General features: G+C 43.3%; 1 protein-coding gene across 10 annotated transcripts in view; it reads left to right on the forward strand.

Moving 5' to 3' along the window:
• The window catches only part of KMT2A (lysine methyltransferase 2A), a 96,745-nt gene that overhangs the window by 68,956 nt on the left and 5,171 nt on the right, over positions 1-22,618 (forward strand). For 6 of the 10 annotated variants that reach the window (XM_074400673.1, XM_074400675.1, XM_074400674.1 and 3 more), the window contains 9 exons: positions 326-486; positions 965-1,147; positions 1,682-5,927; positions 6,790-6,891; positions 8,189-8,253; positions 9,010-9,180; positions 11,614-11,688; positions 21,161-21,339; positions 21,504-21,607. In XM_074400673.1, coding sequence (XP_074256774.1) covers positions 326-486; positions 965-1,147; positions 1,682-5,927; positions 6,790-6,891; positions 8,189-8,253; positions 9,010-9,180; positions 11,614-11,688; positions 21,161-21,339; positions 21,504-21,607 — 5,286 coding nt within the window. The remainder of the gene's footprint in view (positions 1-325; positions 487-964; positions 1,148-1,681; positions 5,928-6,789; positions 6,892-8,188; positions 8,254-9,009; positions 9,181-11,613; positions 11,689-21,160; positions 21,340-21,503; positions 21,608-22,618) is intronic. The other 4 variants (XM_074400676.1, XM_074400677.1, XM_074400680.1 and 1 more) reach the window with 1 other exon arrangement.

Consider the following 22,618-nt stretch of genomic DNA (forward strand, 5'->3'; position numbering starts at 1 on the left):
TTCCTGAAGGCCAAAACTATTTTTTATAGTATTTTAATATTTTTCTTTCACAGGCTTTTAGAATATTTTACTATATTTGGTGCCTGCTTATGGTACAAGAAAAAAAAGATCTTAGGCTATTTTCTGAGAGGCTAAGAAAAACCAAGGACTTCAAAAAGCTTGGAACAACCTAACTAGGGGAGTCTATACTAAGAACCCATGAAATAAAGCTAAATTCTATAATGAAGAGGACCAGGGAACCCAGGATGAAGAGAGGTTTTGACAAATGCTAGTTTCTGCTTCTGTCCTCTCCCTTACGATGGTTTTCCCAAATCTGTTTACCCAGGTGTTCCAGGGTATATTGGAGCACCACAGATGCTCGCAAGCGCTGTGTATATACGTGCAAGATAGTGGAGTGTCGTCCTCCAGTCGTAGAGCCGGATATCAACAGCACTGTTGAACATGATGAAAATAGGACCATTGCCCATAGTCCAACATCTTTTACAGGTTAGTCTTGAATCAAGATGGTACTTGAGGACAGACACAGTGGCTCATGCACATAATCCCAGCACTTTGGGAGGCCAAGGTGGGTGGATCACTTGAGGCCAGGAGTTCAAGAACAGCCTGGCCAGCATGGTGAAACCCCATCTCTACTAAAAATGCAAAAACCTTAGCCAGGCATGGTGGAGGCACGAGAATCACTTGAACCTGGGAGGCAGAGGTTGCAGTGAGCCAAGATTGTGCCACTGCACCCCAGCCTGGGTGACAGAGTGAGACTGTGTCTCAAAAAAAAAAAAAAACGGGATGGGAGCTGAATTTGATTCAGGGAGGACTTGTGATTGAAAGGTAGGGGAAGAGTAATTTACTTGGGAGGTTTCATTTACTTCTAGTTTTATATTTACCTGACAGCTGACTTTTTATTGGTTAATTTGTTTGATATTTTAATTGGGCTTTTTTAGTTAAGAGTTTTTATTTTCTGCCACAGAATGTTCAAAAGAGAGTCAAAACACAGCTGTAATTATAAGTCCTCCATCACCAGACCGACCTCCTCATTCGCAAGCCTCTGGCTCCTGTTATTATCATGTCATCTCAAAGGTCCCTAGGATTCGAACACCCAGTTACTCTCCAGCACAGAGATCCCCTGGCTGTCGACCATTGCCTTCTGCAGGTGAAAGACTTTATTGACCTACTTGACCTAAGAAGATCAGCCCAAAGATTAAATTATAATTCTTTCAGGCAACTTTATCTTGGTGACTTTTAGTGACTGAAACTTTGGATTTCAGCCAGGTGCGGTGGCTCACACCTGTAATCCCAGCACTTTGTCGGAGGGTGAAGAGGGTGGATCACCTGAGGTCAGGAGTTCTAGACCAGCCTGGCCAACATAGTGAAACTCTGTGTCTACTGAAAATAAAAAAATCAGCTGAGTGTGGCAGCGCATGCCTGTAATCCCAGCTTCGTGGGATGCTGAGGCAGGAGAATTGCTGGAACCCCAGAGGCAGAGGTTGTAGTGAGCCGAGATTGTGCCACTGTACTCCAGCCTGGGTGACAGAGTGAGATACTGTCTCAAAAAATAAATAAATAGAAAATGTAGATTTCCAGTAACCTATAAATATATATATATAGCCAAATCATTGAAACCAGTGACTTCTACATATTTGTTCTATCTACAATAGCATTTATTACTTTCTCTCTCTTTTTTTAGGAAGTCCTACCCCAACCACTCATGAAATAGTCACAGTGGGTGATCCTTTACTCTCCTCTGGACTTCGAAGCATTGGCTCCAGACGTCACAGTACCTCTTCCTTATCACCCCAGCGGTCCAAACTCCGGATAATGTCTCCAATGAGAACTGGGAATACTTATTCTAGGAATAATGTTTCCTCAGGCTCCACTGTTGGGACTGCTACTGATCTTGAATCAAGTGCCAAAGCAGTTGATCACGTCTTAGGGCCACTGAATTCAAGTACTAGTTTAGGGCAAAACACTTGCACCTCTTCAAATTTGCAAAGGACAGTGGTTACTGTAGGCAATAAAAACAGTCACTTGGATGGATCTTCATCTTTAGAAATGAAGCAGTCCAGTGCTTCAGATTTGGCAACCAAGAGCTCCTCTTTAAAGGGAGAGAAGACCAAAGCGCTGAGTTCCAAGAGCTCAGAAGGATCTGCACATAATGTGGCTTACTCTGGAATTCCTAAACTGGCCCCACAGGTTCATAACACAGCATCTAGAGAACTAAATGTTAGTAAAATTGGCTCCTTTGCTGAGCCCTCTTCAGTGTCGTTTTCTTCTAAAGAGGCCCTCTCCTTCCCACAACTCCATTTGAGAGGGCAAAGGAATGATCGAGACCAACACGCAGATTCTACGCAATCAGCAAACCCCTCTCCAGATGAAGAAAGTGAAGTCAAAACCTTGAAGCTATCTGGAATGAGCAACAGATCATCCATTATCAATGAACATATGGGATCTAGTTCCAGAGACAGGAGACAGAAAGGGAAAAAATCTTGTAAAGAAACTTTCAAAGAAAAGCATTCCAGTAAATCTTTTTTGGAACCTGGTCAGGTGACAACTGGTGAGGAAGGAAACCTGAAGCCAGAGTTTATTGATGAGGTTTTGACTCCTGAATATATGGGCCAACGACCATGTAACAATGTCTCTTCTGATAAGATTGGTGATAAAGCCATTTCTATGCCAGGAGTCCCCAAAGTTCCACCCATGCAAGTAGAAGGATCTGCCAAGGAATTACAGGCACCACGGAAACGCACAGTCAAAGTGACCCTGACACCTCTAAAGATGGAAAATGAGAGTCAATCCAAAAACGCCCTGAAAGAAAGTAGTCCTGCTTCCCCTTTGCAAATAGAGTCAACCTCTCCCACAGAACCAATTTCAGCCTCTGAAAATCCAGGAGATGGTCCAGTGGCCCAACCAAGCCCCAATAATACCTCATGCCAGGATTCTCAAAGCAACAACTATCAGAATCTTCCAGTACAGGACAGAAACCTAATGCTTCCAGATGGCCCCAAACCTCAGGAGGATGGCTCTTTTAAAAGGAGGTATCCCCGTCGCAGTGCCCGTGCACGTTCTAACATGTTCTTTGGGCTTACCCCACTCTATGGAGTAAGATCCTATGGTGAAGAAGACATTCCATTCTATAGCAGCTCAACTGGGAAGAAACGAGGCAAGAGATCAGCTGAAGGACAGGTGGATGGGGCCGATGACTTAAGCACCTCAGATGAAGATGACTTGTACTATTACAACTTCACTAGAACAGTGATTTCTTCAGGTGGAGAGGAACGACTGGCATCCCATAATTTATTTCGGGAGGAGGAACAGTGTGATCTTCCAAAAATTTCACAGTTGGATGGTGTTGATGATGGGACAGAAAGTGATACTAGTGTCACAGCCACAACAAGGAAAAGCAGCCAGATTCCAAAAAGAAATGGTAAAGAAAATGGAACAGAGAACTTAAAGATAGATCGACCTGAAGATGCTGGAGAGAAAGAACATGTCATTAAGAGTTCTGTTGGCCACAAGAATGAGCCAAAGATGGATAACTGCCATTCTGTAAGCAGAGTTAAAACACAGGGACAGGATTCCTTGGAAGCTCAGCTCAGCTCATTGGAGTCAAGCCGCCGAGTCCACACAAGTACCCCCTCAGACAAAAATTTACTGGACACCTATAATACTGAGCTCCTGAAATCAGATTCAGACAATAACAATAGTGATGACTGTGGGAATATCCTGCCTTCAGACATTATGGACTTTGTACTAAAGAATACTCCATCCATGCAAGCTTTGGGTGAGAGCCCAGAGTCATCTTCATCAGAACTCCTGAATCTTGGTGAAGGTTTGGGTCTTGACAGTAATCGTGAAAAAGATATGGGTCTTTTTGAAGTATTTTCTCAGCAGCTGCCGACAACAGAACCTGTGGACAGTAGTGTCTCTTCCTCTATCTCAGCAGAGGAACAGTTTGAATTGCCTCTAGAGCTACCATCTGATCTCTCTGTCTTGACCACCCGGAGTCCCACTGTCCCAAGCCAGAATCCCAGTAGACTAGCTGTAATCTCAGACTCGGGGGAGAAGAGAGTAACCATCACAGAAAAATCTGTGGCCTCCTCTGAAGGTGACCCAGCGCTGCTGAGCCCAGGAGTAGATCCAACTCCTGAAGGCCACATGACTCCTGATCATTTTATCCAAGGACACATGGATGCAGACCACATCTCTAGCCCTCCTTGTGGTTCGGTAGAGCAAGGTCATGGCAACAATCAGGATTTAACTAGAAGCAGTAGCACCCCTGGCCTTCAGGTACCTGTTTCCCCAACTGTTCCTATCCAGAACCAGAAGTATGTGCCCAATTCTACTGATAGTCCTGGCCCGTCTCAGATTTCCAATGCAGCTGTCCAGACCACTCCACCCCACCTGAAGCCAGCCACTGAGAAACTCATAGTTGTTAACCAGAACATGCAGCCACTTTATGTTCTCCAAACTCTTCCAAATGGAGTGACCCAAAAAATCCAATTGACCTCTTCCGTTAGTTCTACACCCAGTGTGATGGAGACAAATACTTCAGTATTGGGGCCCATGGGAAGTGGTCTCACCCTAACCACGGGACTGAATCCAAGCTTGCCAACTTCTCAATCTTTGTTTCCTTCTGCTAGCAAAGGATTGCTACCCATGTCTCATCACCAGCACTTACATTCCTTCCCTGCAGCTACTCAAAGTAGTTTCCCACCCAACATCAGCAATCCTCCTTCAGGCCTGCTTATTGGAGTTCAGCCTCCTCCAGATCCCCAACTTTTGGTTTCAGAATCCAGCCAGAGGACAGACCTCAGTACCACAGTGGCCACTCCATCCTCCGGACTCAAGAAAAGACCCATATCTCGTCTACAGACCCGAAAGAATAAGAAACTTGCTCCCTCTAGTACCCCTTCAAACATTGCTCCTTCCGATGTTGTTTCTAATATGACATTGATTAACTTCACACCCTCCCAGCTTTCTAATCCCAATCTGTTAGATTTGGGGTCACTTAATACTTCATCTCACCGAACTGTCCCCAACATCATAAAAAGATCTAAATCTAGCATCATGTATTTTGAACAGGCACCCCTGTTACCACAGAGTGTGGGAGGAACTGCTGCCACAGCAGCGGGCACATCAACAATAAGCCAGGATACTAGCCACCTCACATCAGGGTCTGTGTCTGGCTTGGCATCCAGTTCCTCTGTCTTGAATGTTGTATCCATGCAAACTACCACAACCCCTACAAGTAGTGCGTCAGTTCCAGGACATGTCACCTTAACCAACCCAAGGTTGCTTGGCACCCCAGATATTGGCTCAATAAGCAATCTTTTAATCAAAGCTAGCCAGCAGAGCCTGGGGATTCAGGACCAGCCTGTGGCTTTACCACCAAGTTCAGGAATGTTTCCACAACTGGGGACATCACAGACTCCCTCTACTCCTGCAATGACCGCAGCATCTAGTATCTGTGTGCTCCCCTCCACTCAGACTACGGGCATAACAGCTGCTTCACCTTCTGGGGAAGCAGACGAACACTATCAGCTTCAGCATGTGAACCAGCTCCTTGCCAGCAAAACTGGGATACATTCTTCCCAGCGTGATCTTGATTCTGCTTCAGGGCCCCAGGTATCCAACTTTACCCAGACAGCAGACACTCATCATAGTGTGGGGCTGGAGCAGAGCAAGGCTTTATCCTCAGCTGTGCAAGCAAGCTCCACCTCTCCTGGGGGTTCTCCATCCTCTCCATCCTCTGGACAGCGGTCAGCAAGCCCTTCAGTGCCAGGTCCCACTAAACCCAAACCAAAAATCAAACGGATTCAGCCGCCTCTAGACAAAGGGAATGGCAAGAAGCACAAAGTTTCCCATTTGCGGACCAGTTCTTCTGAAGCACACATTCCAGACCAAGAAGCGACATCCCTGACCTCAGGCACAGGGTGAGAGAGCCAAATACTAGCTATCCTGGGTCTATGGGATTTCATGCTGGAAATGAGGGGCTGTTGATGTGGTAGTCTTCTAGGAGAGACACTCTTCTGTTCAAGTTCCATTACTTGGGAGTTTTCTGGATTTTGAGTTTTTTTCTCTCTGAGTGGTGATCTATATAGCAAAATGTAGTTCCATCCGTGGGCAGTTTGTCTCTTGGATAGAACCACATCTCTCATGACTTTTTGCCCTGATTTCAAACAATGTTTGTGTTTGCTCCTGTTTCTTTTTTTACAGGGGCTTATACTAGGGAATGATTATTCTTATCTTGAGGGCAAAGCTCCCTATTGTAGATCCACATAGGGTCCTTTTTTAAAAAACTTTATCATTGAAAGCCAGCCACAGTGGCTCTTGACTGTAATCCCAGTACTTTGGAAGGCTGAGGCAGAAGACTGCTTGAGCTCAGGAGTTCAAGATCAGCCTGTGCAACATAGTGAGACCCTGTCTCAATAACAACAAAAAAAATTTAAAACATTAGCTGGGTGTGGTGTTACACATATGTAGCCCCAGCTATTCAGGAAGCTGAGGTGGGAGGATTGCTTGAGCCTAAGAGTTAGAGGTCAAATGAGCCATGGTCATGCCATTGCACTGCAGCCTAGGTGAAATGCACCTATGTAGCCACCACTCAGATCAAGATACAGAACATTTCTAGCAACCCAGAAGGCCCTTGTGCCCCCTCAGAGTAACTATTATTCTAACCTTTATGACCTTAGGTCAGTTTTCTGGCTCACAGACTTTATCAGATCCTGATAGAGCCATTTCTTTCAACTCACTTCCACATTCGGTAGATATTTACTGGTGTTTTTTCTTGAAAAGATACAAATGCCTGTATTCCAGGACTCCAGGAGCAGAGGCTGAGCAGCAAGATACAGCTAGTGTGGAGCAGTCCTCCCAGAAGGAGTGTGGGCAGCCTGCGGGGTAAGCTGAAGAATTTGTCCTTTAAGACTAAACTCAGTTTTGTCCACTTCATTTAAAAAATAGTTCTTCCTGATTCACATTGCTAGTTGTTTTCTTGCCAAAGTTTTTTAAAATAGGAATAATACAGGTTTGTAAACAAGTAAACAAAAAAAAAATAACAGAAGAATTGTTTAAATAATTAATTATTTAATTCCTTAGAGGTGGTCATTAGCAATGACAGATAACAGAAGATAACACAGATAAAAACAAATTATTAGCAATGACCACCTCTAGGGAATAACCTATGCAGACATTTCTATGCATATACAGATATACATGGTATATATATGAATACGTTTACGCTTTTTTACATAAGAGGAATACTGTACAAACTTTCGTATTTGGTTTTTCACTTATGTACATCCTTCTGTGCCAATATATATAGGTGTGCTTCACTTTTTAAATAGCTGCCTCCAATTCTATTGTGTGGATCTACAGTAATTTAACGAGTCTTCTATTGATATACATTTAAATTGTTTCCAGAATTTATTTAGTTTTAAAAAGTGAAAATTGGGGCTGGACACAGTGGCTCATGCCGGTAATCTCAATACTTTGGGAGGCCAAGGCAGGAGGATTGCTTGAGCGAAGAGTTTGAAACCAACCTTGGCAACACAGGGAGACCCTATCTCTACAAAAATTAAAAATTAGCCAGGCACAGTGGTGCACATCCACAGTCCAAGCTACTCAGGAGGCGGAGATGGGGGATTGCTTGAGCCTGGGAGTTGGAGAATGCAGCAAGCTGTGATTGCATTGCTGTACTCCAGTCTGGGCAGCAAAGTGCAACCCTATCTCAAAGAAAAGAAAAAAAAAGTGAAAATTGGTGGTGGTTTATAAGCTTATGGAGCTTATTTTTTATTTTTAGTTAAACCAGCTAACTTATTTGAGTAATTTTAGAATTGCTTCTAACAAGTGTCCTTTCATTTTTTTCCGATACTAAGAGTATGAGAAGAATTTCAAGGGCATAATTTATAACTTTAAAAGAAGAAACTTAATGTCAGCATTTAGTAAAGAATCTCATGAAAGAGTTTGATTTTGGAAGTGGTGAAAAAAATACAAATTAAAAAAAAGAAAGAGTTTGATGTTATGTACCATACAGTGGTGTGGTGGTTATGTTTATTCACAAGTTCTGCAGAAAGTCCCCTGTAGTTCATTTTCCAGCAGTTATTTTGTATACCAGAGCTGCATAGCAAATGATGAATGTTTTTCTTTGAAGTGAAGAACTAGCTGCTAATATATCTTACATCTGGTTTTTATTTAGGCAAGGGGCTGTTCTTCCGGAAGTTCAGGTGACTCAAAATCCAGCAAATGAACAAGAAAGTACAGGTATGTGGGCAGGTAACAGGTTAGAATCAGAGAATATCAATGCCAAAAGGACTATGAAAATCACCCACTTTACCTGCTTACCTACTACATTAAAAAAAAAAAAATCTAAACTCCAAAGAAGTTAAGTGATTTGGCCAGAGTTGGAGACTGAAACCTGGTGCACCTGTCTCCTGGTGCAATGTTCTTCCTGTACGTATCTGTGATCACCTGTCAGCTAAGGACTCAAGACAATACCCATACTCTTCTACTGTACTGGTTTTATGAGCACTGAGGTTTAAATAGCTAGTCATAACCTGACTTCACTTTTTAGTTGTCACTAAAGAAAACTAAGAGCCATTTTTATTAGATAGTCAGATTTTGGTTATAATACCAGATACATCTCCATAGCATTTTCCATCAGTTCTAATGAATTTGATTAGGAAACAAATGGTCACTTCAAGATTAGAGAGTTCTGGGTATAACTCTATTGAGGACAGTTGCTTATTAGAAAATGATCAGATTGCCATACCCGAAATTCTACCACAGAGACAGCATAACTTCATGTAAAAAAAAATCCGGTTTTAGTCACTACTTTCTATCAATGACCTAGGCAAGTTCTTTGAGCCTTGGGTTTGTTATCTATAGATGGGAATAATAAACCAGCTGTGGAACGTTGTTAGGCTCAGAGATCATTTATGTAAAATACTCTACACATAGTCAGTGGTCAGTAAGCATGTGTTACCGCAACCGCTTTGGCCCCTATTTTCTCCCTCTTAGAACCTAAAACAGTGGAAGAAGAAGAAAGTAATTTCAGCTCTCCGCTGATGCTTTGGCTTCAGCAAGAACAGAAGCGGAAGGAAAGTGTTGCTGAGAGAAAACCGAAGAAAGGACTTGTCTTTGAAATTTCCAGTGATGATGGCTTTCAGATCTGTGCAGAAAGTATTGAAGGTGAGTGGATTAAATCAGATTGACCCATCAGCAGAAGCGCTGTTTCCGCTAGAGCTTCATTTTAAGAGTATTAGCACCATTTGGTGGATGTTTTATGCTCGGTGTTATGGGGGATACCTGGAGGCATCATGCGTTTTCCTTGTCCTTGGGACGTTTGTCTTGTTGGAGAAATAGCCATATTTTATGTGAAAAGTTAATGATATAGATTATGTTTTCAAGATTGCACACACTTTAACAGAGCCCATGAGGACCGTGCTTCCCACTCCAGCCTTGTCTTTTGCCATTCCCTCGTGTGCCTTCTGTGCCCTTCTCTCCCTCGTCTGCCTTCACACATGCTTTCTCCTTCACTGGGGTTCTCTCCCTTCCCTCAGTCAACTGGTGAGCTCCAGCTCACCCTTAAAGATCCAGCTCAGATGGTCTTCCCTGACCTTCTGAGGTAGCTAAGCCTTCCCACTCCCTCCTTTTGAATCTGATATGTTCCTCTCTCATAGCTTAAAAGTTGTTTTGTAAATGTTTGTTTACTTTTATCACTCACTCACTCAACAGCGAGCTCTCCATAAGGGCTGGAATGTTATTTTCTTATTCATCTTTGTATCCCAAGCATGTAGGTGTTCATCCACCTTTGAAGGACTAGTAAATGTTCTCTAGGCTGTAAGTACTAGAAGAATTCCAAGGAGAGAAAGGTCACCATAGGTGAGTTAAGGTTATCAAAAACCCATAAGATTAATAGAAGATTCCGTTAAAGGAGAAAATGGAATTTGGGTTAGGTAAAGAGGAATGCAGTGCTGTCTAGGAGGAAGAAGGGAGGTAAACAAAGTTAGAAAGATAGAACTGCATTTGGTGGGTTTAGAGTAGTGTCAGGGGAGATGATGTTGAAGTCTGTGTCAGGCAGTAGTGAAAGAGAAAACTGGGAAGGTGGATTGGGCACAGGTTTTAGAGGGCCTTCAGTGCCAAACCATGAGGGCTTTGAAAACCTGAGGGAGTAAACAAGCAGAATTTCAGGTGGTAGCTCTATATAAGACAGATTGAACTGGAGACACCAAAAGATGAGAGTTTACTAACAAGAGTATTGCTAGGGTAGAGATGTCCAGTAATAAAGCCTACATTCAGTGGGAAAGGAAAGGAAAGAAGAATGGACACACTTGATTGAATATGGAGAGAGGGGAGAGTCAAAGATGACTGTAAAGATTCAGGTCTGGGTACTAAAACAAAAGATAATGCATGGAGAACAAAGAAGGTAAGTAAGGAGCACGGGGGTCCCACAGAAGACATCAATGGGGAGTGGTATAAGAAAGAAATCTGCCGGGCGCGGTGGCTCAAGCCTGTAATCCCAGCACTTTGGGAGGCCGAGGCGGGTGGATCACGAGGTCAAGAGATCGAGACCATCCTGGTCAACATGGTGAAACCCCGTCTCTACTAAAAGTGCAAAAAATTAGCTGGGCATGGTGGCACGTGCCTGTAATCCCAGCTACTCAGGAGGCTGAGGCAGGAGAATTGCCTGAGCCCAGGAGGCGGAGGTTGCGGTGAGCCGAGATCGCGCCATTGCACTCCAGCCTGGGTAACAAGGGCGAAACTCCGTGTCAAAAAAAAAAAAAAAGAAAGAAAGAAATCCATGTGGAAATGCCTAGCAGACAGGAAGAGATCACAGCATCTTGGGTTAGAGCTGGAAGGGACTGTGAGGATTTTCTAGTTCTACCCCTCAACTTTAAGGAACTGAGAGCTTATGATCTTCCCATAGTCCTGGTTAAATCGTTAATGCTAGTGCTGTTTTGATTAGGGGTAGAGGGAACATAATAGCACCAAACATTCAGTTGTGAGACCCAGAGGCATGTGAATGCGTTGGGGATTCAGAGGTCGTTTCGAAATGATTCTCCTTAGTACTTTGTCCTCCACCAGAAAGAAGCCCTCATGGGTAGTGTACCTTTCCAGCTCCTTTCACAAGTAATGAACTGATTTAAACTATAAGAAAAATCACAAAACACTGTTCTAGTGGCTCAAGCCTGTAATCCCAGCACTTTGGGAGGCCGAGGCGGGTGGATCACGAGGTCGAGAGATTGAGACCATCCTGGTCAACATGGTGAAACCCCGTCTCTACTAAAAATACAAAAAAATCAGCTGGGCATCGTAGCGCATGCCTGTAATCCCAGCTACTCAGGAGGCTGAGGCAGGAGAATTCCCTGAACCCAGGAGGCGGAGGATGCAGTGAGCTGAGATCGTGCCATTGCACTCCAGCCTGGGTAACAAGAGCGAAACTCCATCTCAAAAAAAAAACAAAACAAACAAACAAAAAAAAAAAACAAAAAACCACTGTTCTAGGAGGGCAAATTTTCACACTGCAGGGATTCTAAGCACAGTCCTTGTGCACATCGTTGTTGTTAAGAAGGGTTTACATGCATATTTTCTGGCTTACAGATCTCTTTATTTTCCTTTCAGATGCTTGGAAGTCACTGACAGATAAAGTCCAGGAAGCTCGATCAAATGCTCGCCTAAAGCAGCTCTCATTTGCAGGTAATAGCTGGAGGTATTATTCCACTCCTGTCTCAGGATATTCTGGTAAATTGTTTGCCTAACGCAGAGTTGATTCTATGAAAAAAAATCAATTTTAAAAAAAATAATTTTTCACAGCTTTATTGAGATTTAATTCATATCTAGCTCACCTATCTAAAGCATACAGTTCAGTGGTTTTTCATATATTCAGAGTTGTGCAACCACCACTACTCTATAATTTCAGAATATTCTCATCATCCTTAAAAGAAACTCTATACTCAGTAGCAGTCATTCCTCAGCCCCCTGTCCACAGATCTACTTTCTGTCTCTATGGATTTGATTATTCTGGACATTTTATATAAATGAAATCATATAACGTGTGGCCTTTCACGACTGCCTTCTTTCACTCAACACAACACTCTCCAGGTTCTTCCCTTCTGTTATGTCTTCCCTCCTGCACCAGTACTTCATTCCTTTTTATTGCCAAATACTCCATTGTGTAGACATACCATGTGTTGCTTATCCATTCATTAGTCGGTGGACATTTGGTTTTTTTCTACTTTCTGCTACAAATAACATTGCCACAAATATTCATGCTGAAGTTACTGTGTAGACATGGTTTTATTTTTCTTCAGTATATACCTCAGAGTGGAACTGCTGGGTCATATGGTAACTCTGTTTAACTTTGTGAAGTACTGACAGGTTGATTTTTTTTCTTCCAAAGTGGTTATACCATTTGACATCACCAACTGCAATGCATGAGTGTTCTAATTTCTCCACCTTTGCCAACACTTTTCTGTTTGTTTGTTTTTTATTTTAGATATTGTAGTGTGAAATGTTATCTTTTCTTAAAATTGAAATCATTTAGCATTCGTATTAGACTTCACATTAAATTTAGGCAGCATAAAAACTCATTAATATTCTTGTTTTGGGCAAACACTGAAGATTTTAACCAGCTGGATGCTGTAGCTCAGGCAACATAGAGAGACTGTATCTCTACAAAAAATAAAAAAAAATTAACTGGCACAGCAGCCTGCACCTGTATTCCCAGCTACTCTGGAGGCTGAGGCAGGAGAATCACTTGAACGCAGGAGTATGAGTCTGTATTAAGCTATGATCCTGGCACTGTACTCCAGCCTGGGTGACAGATAAATACCCTGTCTCAAAAAAAAAAAAAAAAAAAAAAGATTTTAATTAAGCTAAGGTAGGTATCGTCCGTTTACTTTGTTTTATTTGTATCTACCTCTCCTACCTCCTTCAGATTGCTCCTGAAAAGGTGGGTGAATAGATGCTTACAGAAATTTAACTTTTTTTTTTTTTTTTTTTAGAAATTTAATTTTATCTATGATGTTTTTCTTTTAAGAGGGAAGGGAAGGAAAATATTTGAAGCACACATTACAAAATACATTTGTTCGTTTTATGTGACAGGTACATGTGTGGCTGTTATAATACCCTGTGTATTTTTTATATTCAAAAATTTTCAGAAGTTTTTAATTTAAAAAAAAAAAAAGAACAAAAGACCCAACAGATAGTTTCTCTCCCACGAAACACAAATGGCCAATAGCATGAAAGGATACTCAATCTCAGCTGGGCACAGTGACTCACACCTGTAATCCCAGCACTTTGGAAGGATCATTTGAGTTTAGGAGTTTGAGACCATACTGGGCAATAGAGTGGGACCTCATGTCTACAAAAAGATTGTTTTAAATTAGGCAGGCATGATGGCATATGCCTGTGGTTTCAGCTACTTGGGAGGCTAATGTGGGAGGATAGCACTGAGCCTGGTAGGTCAGGCCTACAGTAAGCCAAGGTTATGCGATTGCATTCCAGCCTGAGTGACAGAACAAGACCCTGTCTCAAAAAAAAAAAAAAAGATAATCTTGCTCATAATTTTTTTTAAAAGAGTCAGGGTTTCTCTATGTTGGTCAGGCTGTTCTCAAACTCCTAACGTCAGGTGATCTGCCTGCCTCGGCCTCCCACAGTGCTGGGATTACAGGTGTGAGCCACCACACCCGGCCATTTATAATTTTTAAAATGCATATTAAAGCATGATCATTTCCACCTTGATTAACAAATATTTAGAATTTGGAGATAATATAGATAAAGATGGAGGAGTTGGGCCCTCTTTTACATTAATGGTGGGTATATAAATTATTAATATAACCATTTGAGAGAACAACTAAGCAATAGCTATCAAAATTTCAAATTACTTGCCCTTCCATCCAAGTTTGTTGCCTTTCCATTGAACAAATTACCTATAGGTAGTCTCAACAAGTCAAAAAAAATGTATCAAGATATAGGTTACAATGTGTAGTAGCAAAAAACTGGAAGCAACACAAGGACTTCCCATCAGGGGAGTTTAGAAAGAAGTTCAAAGTAAACTAATTGAAAAGTCAAGTTATAACAATACACATATGATCCCGAGTCCTTTTAAATATGCTTAAATTATATATGTGTGGTTGCCTTGAGGAATGGGACCTGGAGAATTCTAATGGGCAAGTTTACTTTATTGCCATGAGTATGTATTATATTTGTAAATTTTAAAAAAACAAGTTATTCCGATGCATTCAATTTGTAAACAAACTCATGGCAAATAAGTTTTTGTTTGTTCGTTTTTGGCTTTTTTTTTTTTTGAGACAGAGTTTCGCTCTCGTTACCCAGGCTGAAGTGCAATGGCGCGGTCTCAGCTCACCGCAACCTCCGCCTCCTGGGTTCAGGCAATTCTCCTGCCTCAGCCTCCTGAGTAGCTGGGATTACAGGCACGTGCCACCATGCCCAGCTAATTTTTTGTATTTTTAGTAGAGACAGGGTTTCACCATATTGACCAGGATGGTCTCGATCTCTTGACCTCGTGATCCACCCGCCTCGGCCTCCCAAAGTGGTAGGATTATAGGCGTGAGGCACTGCACCCGGCCTGTTTTTGTTTTTTAAGTTGGGATTCTGCTAGGTTTTTAGCCTCTTCTCCTCTTAACTCTTACTTTCTCCATCCTCTAGGCTGGTTCAGCCAGTCTCATGTCCCCACCTTACAAACCAGCCCTATAGCTCAAAACGACTCCAGGCAGCTTGACCACCTTCCTTCTCCTCATCATTCTCATCCTCTTAATTCTACCCCAAAAATATGAGTCACATCCCTTTCTTTTCTCTCTCATAGCCCTTGTTGTTCTCCCACCTGCAATGTTTGAAAAGCCTTGAAACTGTGTCTCCTGTCTCGCCTCTTTATAGTGTACCCTCAGAGTCACCAGAGGTCTCTTAAAATCTTACTGCTGCCTACTAGTTGCAGAGTACGGTCTTCAACCCTTACGTATTTATTATTAGTAAATATTTACTGACCACTCATAAAATGCCCAATACCATGTTAAACACAGGGTACAGTCGCTGAATAGCAGACCCAGCCTGCTTGTTAAGGTTTCTAGTCTATGGATCCTTACAGGACGAAGTCCTCTTCAGCCGGATTCATCAGTTCAGTCTCAGCTTTCCCCACTTTCCTCACCGCTCAAGATTCTTTCTTCTGTAGCCACACTACACTATTTACTCTTCCAGATTCATCCATGTGTCTCCTTTTTTTTGTTTTTTTTCCAAGATAAAGTCATACTCTGTCTCCCAAGCTGGAGTGCAGTAGCACAATCTTGGCTCACTGTAACCTCCGCCTCCTGGGTTCAAGTGATCTCCTGCCTCAGCCTCCCAAGTAGCTGGGATTACAGGCATGTGCTGTCACGCCCAGCTGTTTTTGTGTTTTTAGTAGAGACAGGATTTCACCATGTTGGCCAGGCTACTCTCAAACTCCTGACCTTGTGTTCCACCCCACCTTGGGCTCCCAAAGTGCTGGGCTCACAGGCGTGCGCCACTGCACCTGGCCCATCCATGTGTCTTAAAGTGTAGTCTGTAGGTGTGAATCACAATCTCTGGGCTCGGAGCTGAGAAAGCTGAATTTTTAACATGCACTCCCTGCCCGCCCCCAAGCAATTCTTACTGCTTATCCTCCATGTGCTTTCACATTAGCATAACATGGTTCATGAAGTTCCCTCTACCAGGACCTACTTCCTTCATCTACTGTCTCCTCTCCAAATTCCCTTGTTTACGCAACAAATTCCTATTAACCTTTTAAGACTTTGCTCAGAGTCACCTCTTGTCTTTTTTTTTCTTTAACCTTTTTTGATCATTCTTCCTGTGCCTGTGAAAATCCCAACTCTTGTCCGGGCGCGGTGGCTCATGCCTATAATCCCAGCACTTTGGGAGGCTGAGGTGGGTGGATCACGAGGTAAAGAGATCGAGACCATCCTGATCAACATGGTGAAACCCCGTCTCTACTAAAAATCCAAAAATTAGCTGGGCATGGTGGTGTGAGCCTATAGTCCCAGCTACTTGGGAGGCTAAGGCAGGAGAATTGCTTGAACCTAGGAGGCGGAGGTTGCAGTGAGCCAAGACCGTGCCATTGCACTCCAGCCTTGGTAACAAGAGCGAAACTCCGTCTCAAAAAAAAAAAAAACCGGACATCTCACAGACCAGAACTTGGTACCATGTCTGTTTCTTTTTTTGTTGTTGTTTTGAGACAGAGTCTTGGTCTGTTGGCACAGGATGGAGTGCAGTGGTGCAATCTCGGCTCACTGCAACCTGCACCTCCTGGGTTCAAGCAGTTCTCCTGCCTTGGTCTCCCAAGTAGCTGGGATTACAGGTACATGCCACCATGACTGGCTAATTTTTGTATTTTAGTAGAGACAAGGTTCTACCATGTTGGCCAGAGAGACCTCTGGTGACTCTGACGGTACACTATAAAGATAGGAGACTCAATTATAAGGTAATCCACCCACCTCAGGTAATCTACCCACCTCAGCCTCCCAAAGTGCTGAGATTACAGGCATGAGCTACCATGCCTAGCCCCGTGTCCATTTCTTTTCTTTTTTTTTTTTTTTTTTGAGACGGAGTTTCGCTCTTGTTGCCCAGGCTGGAGTGCAATGGCGCAATCTCGGCTCACCGCAACCTCCGCCTCCCGGGCTCAGGCAATTCTCCTGCCTCAGCCTCCTGAGTAGCTGGGATTACAGGCACGTGCCACCATGCCCAGCTAATTTTTTGTATTTTTAGTAGAGATGGGGTTTCACCATGTTGACCAGGATGGTCTCGATCTCTCGACCTCGTGATCCACCCGCCTCGGCCTCCCAAAGTGCTGGGATTACAGGCTTGAGCCACCATGCCCGGCTGCCCCGTGTCCATTTCTAAGCCAGTCACTGGCGAAGGGACTGGGATTCCCAGGATTTTTTTAGACTAGTCATCTGGGCTGGAAGGGGTGCTGGAAGTTAAGCACAATGACCCTTGTGTTTCCCAGTCCAAAACCTGTCCATTATTCTCCATGTCCAGTGCTGCCACCTTGTCCTTACCCTCATGACCTTATATTCTAGTGGTGTACATGTATGTATATGTAAGGACCATGAAGAAATGGGCTGGGCACGGTGGCTCAAGCCTGTAATGCCAGCACTTTGGGAGGCCGAGGCGGGTGGATAACAAGGTCAAGAGATCGAGACCATCCTGGTCAACATGGTGAAACCCCGTCTCTACTGAAAATACAAAAAAATTAGCTGGGCGTGGTGGCGCGTGCCTGTAATCCCAGCTACTCAGGAGGTTGAGGCAGGAGAATTGCCTGAACCCAGGAGGCGGAGGTTGCGGTGAGCCGAGATCGCGCCATTGCACTCCAGCCTGGGTAACAAGAGTGAAACTCCGTCCCCCCTCCAAAAAAAAAAAAAAAAAAAAGGACCATGAAGAAGATAACATGGGAAATAGAGTGACACAAAGTTGGGTAGTTGGTGGCAGTAAATCTGGAATCTCTTGATGAGGTGACATTTGAGCTTAGACCTGAGGGATGATAAGAAGGCAATCATGCAAATATGTAAAGCAGATTCATTCAGACAAGCTAGGAGGCCAAGGCAGGAGGGCCGCTTGAGCCTAGGAGTTTGAGGTTATAGCGTGCCAAGATCATACCTATGAATAGCCACTGCACCAGCTGGACAACAGAGTGAAACCCCATCTCTTAAAAATAAATATTTTTTTCTAAAGTCCTGACACAGAGAAAACGGCAGATGAAAAAGTCCTGAAGTGGGAATATCTTTGATATGTTTACTGTCTGTCTCTTCCTTGAAGTAAAAGCTCTATGCATAGAGGTACCTTGCCTATCTTGCTCACCTCTGTGTTCCCCAGGTCTTGTCTGGCACAGTGGAAAGATGGAAAGAGTCCCTGGGATATTTTAGGTGTGCAGTAAATATTTATTGAATGAATAAATGAGTCTCCCACAAGCAGAACAGATTGTTCCTGCTTAAGAGTTCTCATTGGCCAGACCGGTGGCTCACACCTGTAATCCTAGCACTTTGGGAGGCCAAGGTGGGTGGATCACCTGAGGTCAGGAGTTCAAGACCAGCTTGTCCAACATAATGAAACCCCGTCTCTACTAAAAATAAAAAAATTAGCTGAGTATGGTGGCAGGTGACTGTAATTGCAGCTACCTGGTGGGCTGAGGCAAGGGAATCACTTGAACCCAGGAGGTGGAGGTTCCAGTGAGCTAAGATTGCCCCATTGTACTCCAGCCTGGGCAACAAGAGCGAAACTCTATCTCAAAGAAAAAAAAAAAAAAAAAGAGTTCCCATAGTACTTTATATGATACCAGAATTTGGACACTTGCACATTGTATAGTTTGTGTACATCACTGCCTTCCTCTGCTGTGAGCTGCTTAAAAACAGACAGGGGCCCATGCATAATGCATCTCAGTTTTCTCATTATCAACACAATATTAATCTCATTGTAAGTCCTCTGGTGAATGTAGAATTGAACATTCAGCCTACATATTAAAAGGAACTTTCTGTGAAAATATACTTGTATAAGCCGGGCGCGGTGGCTCAAGCCTGTAATCCCAGCACTTTGGGAGGCCAAGGCGGGTGGATCATGAGGTCGAGAGATCGAGACCATCCTGGTCAACATGGTGAAACCCCGTCTCTACTAAAAATACAAAAAATTAGCTGGGCATGGTGGCACATGCCTGTAATCCCAGCTACTCAGGAGGCTGAGGCAGCAGAATTGCCTGAACCCAGGAGGCAGAGGTTGCAGTGAGCTGAGATCGCACCATTGCACTCCAGCCTGGGTAATAAGAGCGAAACTCCATCTCAAAAAAAAAAAAAATATATATATATATATATATACTTGTATATGTAGTATGCTTTTCAGTCTTTTTTTCACCTAAGAATTCACAGCAATCTAGAACTCCCAGGAAAAAATTCTTAAGGAAAATTAGTGGTCTGTAGAAAAAAGAGTTTGCCATTGCATTATATGGCTTAAGCTCTTATGTTGTAAACTTGTGTTATATTATACTTAAGGCAAATTCTTATGGGACCAACAGTTGTGATTGTAAGAATGTCACTTATCTGGGGCCAGTGCAGTGGCTCACTCCTGTAATCCAAGCAAATTGGGAGACCAAGGCAGGAGGATCACTTGAGGCCAGGAGTTTGAGACCAGCCTGAGCAACACAGTGAGCCCGTCTCCACAAGAAATTTAAAAATTAGCCAAACACAGTGGCATATGCCTGTAGCCCCAGCTACCCAGGAGGCTGAGGTGGGAGCAGCTTGAGCCCAGAAGTTCAAGGTTACAGTAAACTATGATCATGCCACTGCACTCCAGCCTGGGTAACAAAATGAAACCTGTCTCTTCGAAAAAGAATATTGCTTATCTAGGCCGGGCGCGGTGGCTCAAGCCTGTAATCCCAGCACTTTGGGAGGCCGAGGCGGGTGGATCACGAGGTCGACAGATCGAGACCATCCTGGTCAACATGGTGAAACCCCGTCTCTACTAAAAATACAAAAATTAGCTGGGCATGGTGGTGCGTGCCTGTAATCCCAGCTACTCAGGAGGCTGAGGCAGGAGAATTGCCTGAACCCAGGAGGCGGAGGTTGCGGTGAGCCGAGATTGCGCCATTGCACTCCAGCCTGGGCAACAAGAGCGAAACTCCGCCTAAAAAAATAAATAAATAAATAAATAAATAAAAAGAATATTGCTTATCTAGAGACGTTCTTTTGTTTGTTTGTTTTTGAGATGGGGTCTCACTCTGTTGCCCAGGCTGAAGTGCAGTGGCATGATCATCTGCTTTTTCATCTGCTGTTTCCTGTGCGTCAGGACATTACGCCAAGGTTACATCTCTAAATATGCTTCATAACACAAACTGTATGTCTGCTGGCATTGCACATGTGCAGTTGCAATCCTAATACGATTCCACTTACGCAATGGATACTTGATCCACAACAGATACTGTTATTGTTTCCATATCTCCATACCTGTTAGTAATACCAAAAGCAATGTTTGTAAATGAAATCATATTGTTTACTTAATAAAAATATAAAGAACATTAGCTATTTGCTAGTGCCAAAAGGAAGTGTGGCAGTTGTAACTCTGCCCTGTCCCTTTAATGGAAAAAGCCAAATCATTTTAAAATGAAAGCCTTTCACCATCAATGCCAGACTTATATAAATGTTGTTTTTATAAAATAAAAAGAAATTTTAAAATGCTCATTTACAGCATGAGCCAGTGAGTAGAAGAAAGCAGCTACTCAGTATACTACTGCATACATTCATCGTAACAGCACAAGAGAGTTCTGTGTTAGGGGTGTATTAACATTACTTTTAAACTTGAGTGAGACTGGCTGGGTGCTGTGGCTCACGCCTGTAATTCCAGCACTTTGGGAAGCCGAGGCAGGTGCATCTGCTGAGGTCAGGAGTTTAAGACCAACCTGGCCAATATGGTGAAACCCTGTCTGTACTAAAAATACAAAAAAATTATCTGGGCATGGTGGTGCACTCCTCTAGTCCCAGCTTCTTGGGAGGCTGAGGCAGGAGAATTGCTTGAACCCAGGAGATGGAGGTTGCAGTGAGCTGAGATCAGACCACTGCACTCCAGCCGGGGTGACAGAGCGAGACTCAGTCTCAAAATAAATAAATAAATAAACTTTAGTGAGGTATCTGGAGGAATATGAGCTTATAGAGCATAGGTAATCCATTTCTATAAACTAAAATGGGATTTTATTTGTAGTTATGCAGTCCAGAGTTCACATCTTGCCAAATTATGTGGCCTCGGGAGTGATGTCAGGGCTCTAAGCCTGTTTGCTCACCTGAAAATGAAGCTAGTAATTCCTGCATCATGTGGTCATTATGAGCATGACATAAAATAACACATGTATATAGCATTAGTGTATAGCATTTCTGTGTAATACAGCACATACAAAACAGTCCATAGTTTGGTGGCATGCCTTTCTCACTTAGCCGTCTATCATGAACATTTTTCATTTTGGTAGATCTGTATCAGCACCATTTCAATGGCTATCTGATGCTAATTTCGAGCTGATATGTACTATAATTCACCCTTGAGCAGCCTCTGGCACAGTTAGTCTCTAGCATAGGCATTTCTGTAGGACTGTGCTGTTTCCAGTTGACTATGCTCTTCACTGCCTGGGTGCCTCTGATCCTTCTAGGTGTTAATGGTTTGAGGATGCTGGGGATTCTCCATGATGCAGTTGTGTTCCTGATTGAGCAGCTGTCTGGTGCCAAGCACTGTCGAAATTACAAATTCCGTTTCCACAAGCCAGAGGAGGCCAATGAACCCCCGTTGAACCCTCACGGCTCAGCCAGGGCTGAAGTCCACCTCAGGCAAGTTCCCTTCTTTTCTGTTAGCAGATTTGGGTCTCGATTTTATTATCTCCTGACACCGCTGTCTTCCCACATACTCTTTGAGATTTCCAGTGATAATGCCTTTGTCCTTTACTGCTTTATTAAAGCGTTTCTCTAAATACGTTCTAATATTTTGGCTCCAGGAAGTCAGCATTTGACATGTTTAACTTCCTGGCTTCTAAACATCGTCAGCCTCCTGAATACAACCCCAATGATGAAGAAGAGGAGGAGGTACAGCTGAAGTCAGCTCGGTAAGTCTTGAGTGGAGAGCAGTCATTAGAAACTCCTTTCCCTCTCCTCCAGCTGGTTAGGGCACTATGTAGGAATTTGTTTGCATCAGAATTTCCTGGTTAAGATTTAAGAAGACTGGGCCAGGCGTGGTGGTTCACGCCTGTAATCCAAGCACTTTAGAGGCCAAGGTGGGCAGATCACCTGAGGTCGGGAGTTCAAGACCAGCCTGACCAACATGGTGAAACCCCGTCTTTAAAAAATAAATAAATAGCCGGGCGCAGTGGCTCACGCCTGTAATCCCAGCACTTTGGGAGGCTGAGACGGGTGGATCACGAGGTCAAGAGATCGAGACCATCCTGGTCAACATGGTGAAACCCCGTCTCTACTAAAAATACAAAAATTAGCTGGGCATGGTGGCGTGTGCCTGTAGTCCCAGCTACTCGGGAGGCTGAGGCAGGAGAATTGCCTGAACCCAGGAGGCGGAGGTTGCGGTGAGCCGAGATTGCGCCATTGCACTCCAGCCTGGGTAACGAGCGAAACTCCGTCTCAAATAAATAAATAAATAAATAAATAAATAAAATAAAGAAGATTTAAGAAGACTGAAATCCATTTGTGTTGAAGTAGCAGTAGATGCCTGGTAAGGTACAGAGGGGAAATTCAAAGAACTGTAAGAGGGGCCTATTTTCTTTTTTTTTTTTTTAAATTTATTTGATTTTTATTTTTATTTAAAAACAAATTTTTTTTTTTTTTTAAAGATGGGGTTTCACCATATTGATCAGGCTGGTCTCGAACTCCTGACCTCAGGTGATCCACCCACCTCAGCCTCCCAAGTGCTGGGATTACAGGTGTGAGCCACCACGCCTGGCTTAAGAGGCCTATTTTCTTTAATGATAGTATATTCTGTCACCCTTGGTTGTCATCATGGTCAGAAAGTTACTATATATACTAAAAATGGGCCTCATTTTATAAGGCACTTACATTTGAACAAAATTCAATGTAAAAGGAAACTTACATTGAACAAAGAGTGTACT

The sequence above is a fragment of the Saimiri boliviensis genome, chromosome 6, assembly GCF_048565385.1.
Source record: "Saimiri boliviensis isolate mSaiBol1 chromosome 6, mSaiBol1.pri, whole genome shotgun sequence".
NCBI lineage: Eukaryota > Metazoa > Chordata > Mammalia > Primates > Cebidae > Saimiri > Saimiri boliviensis.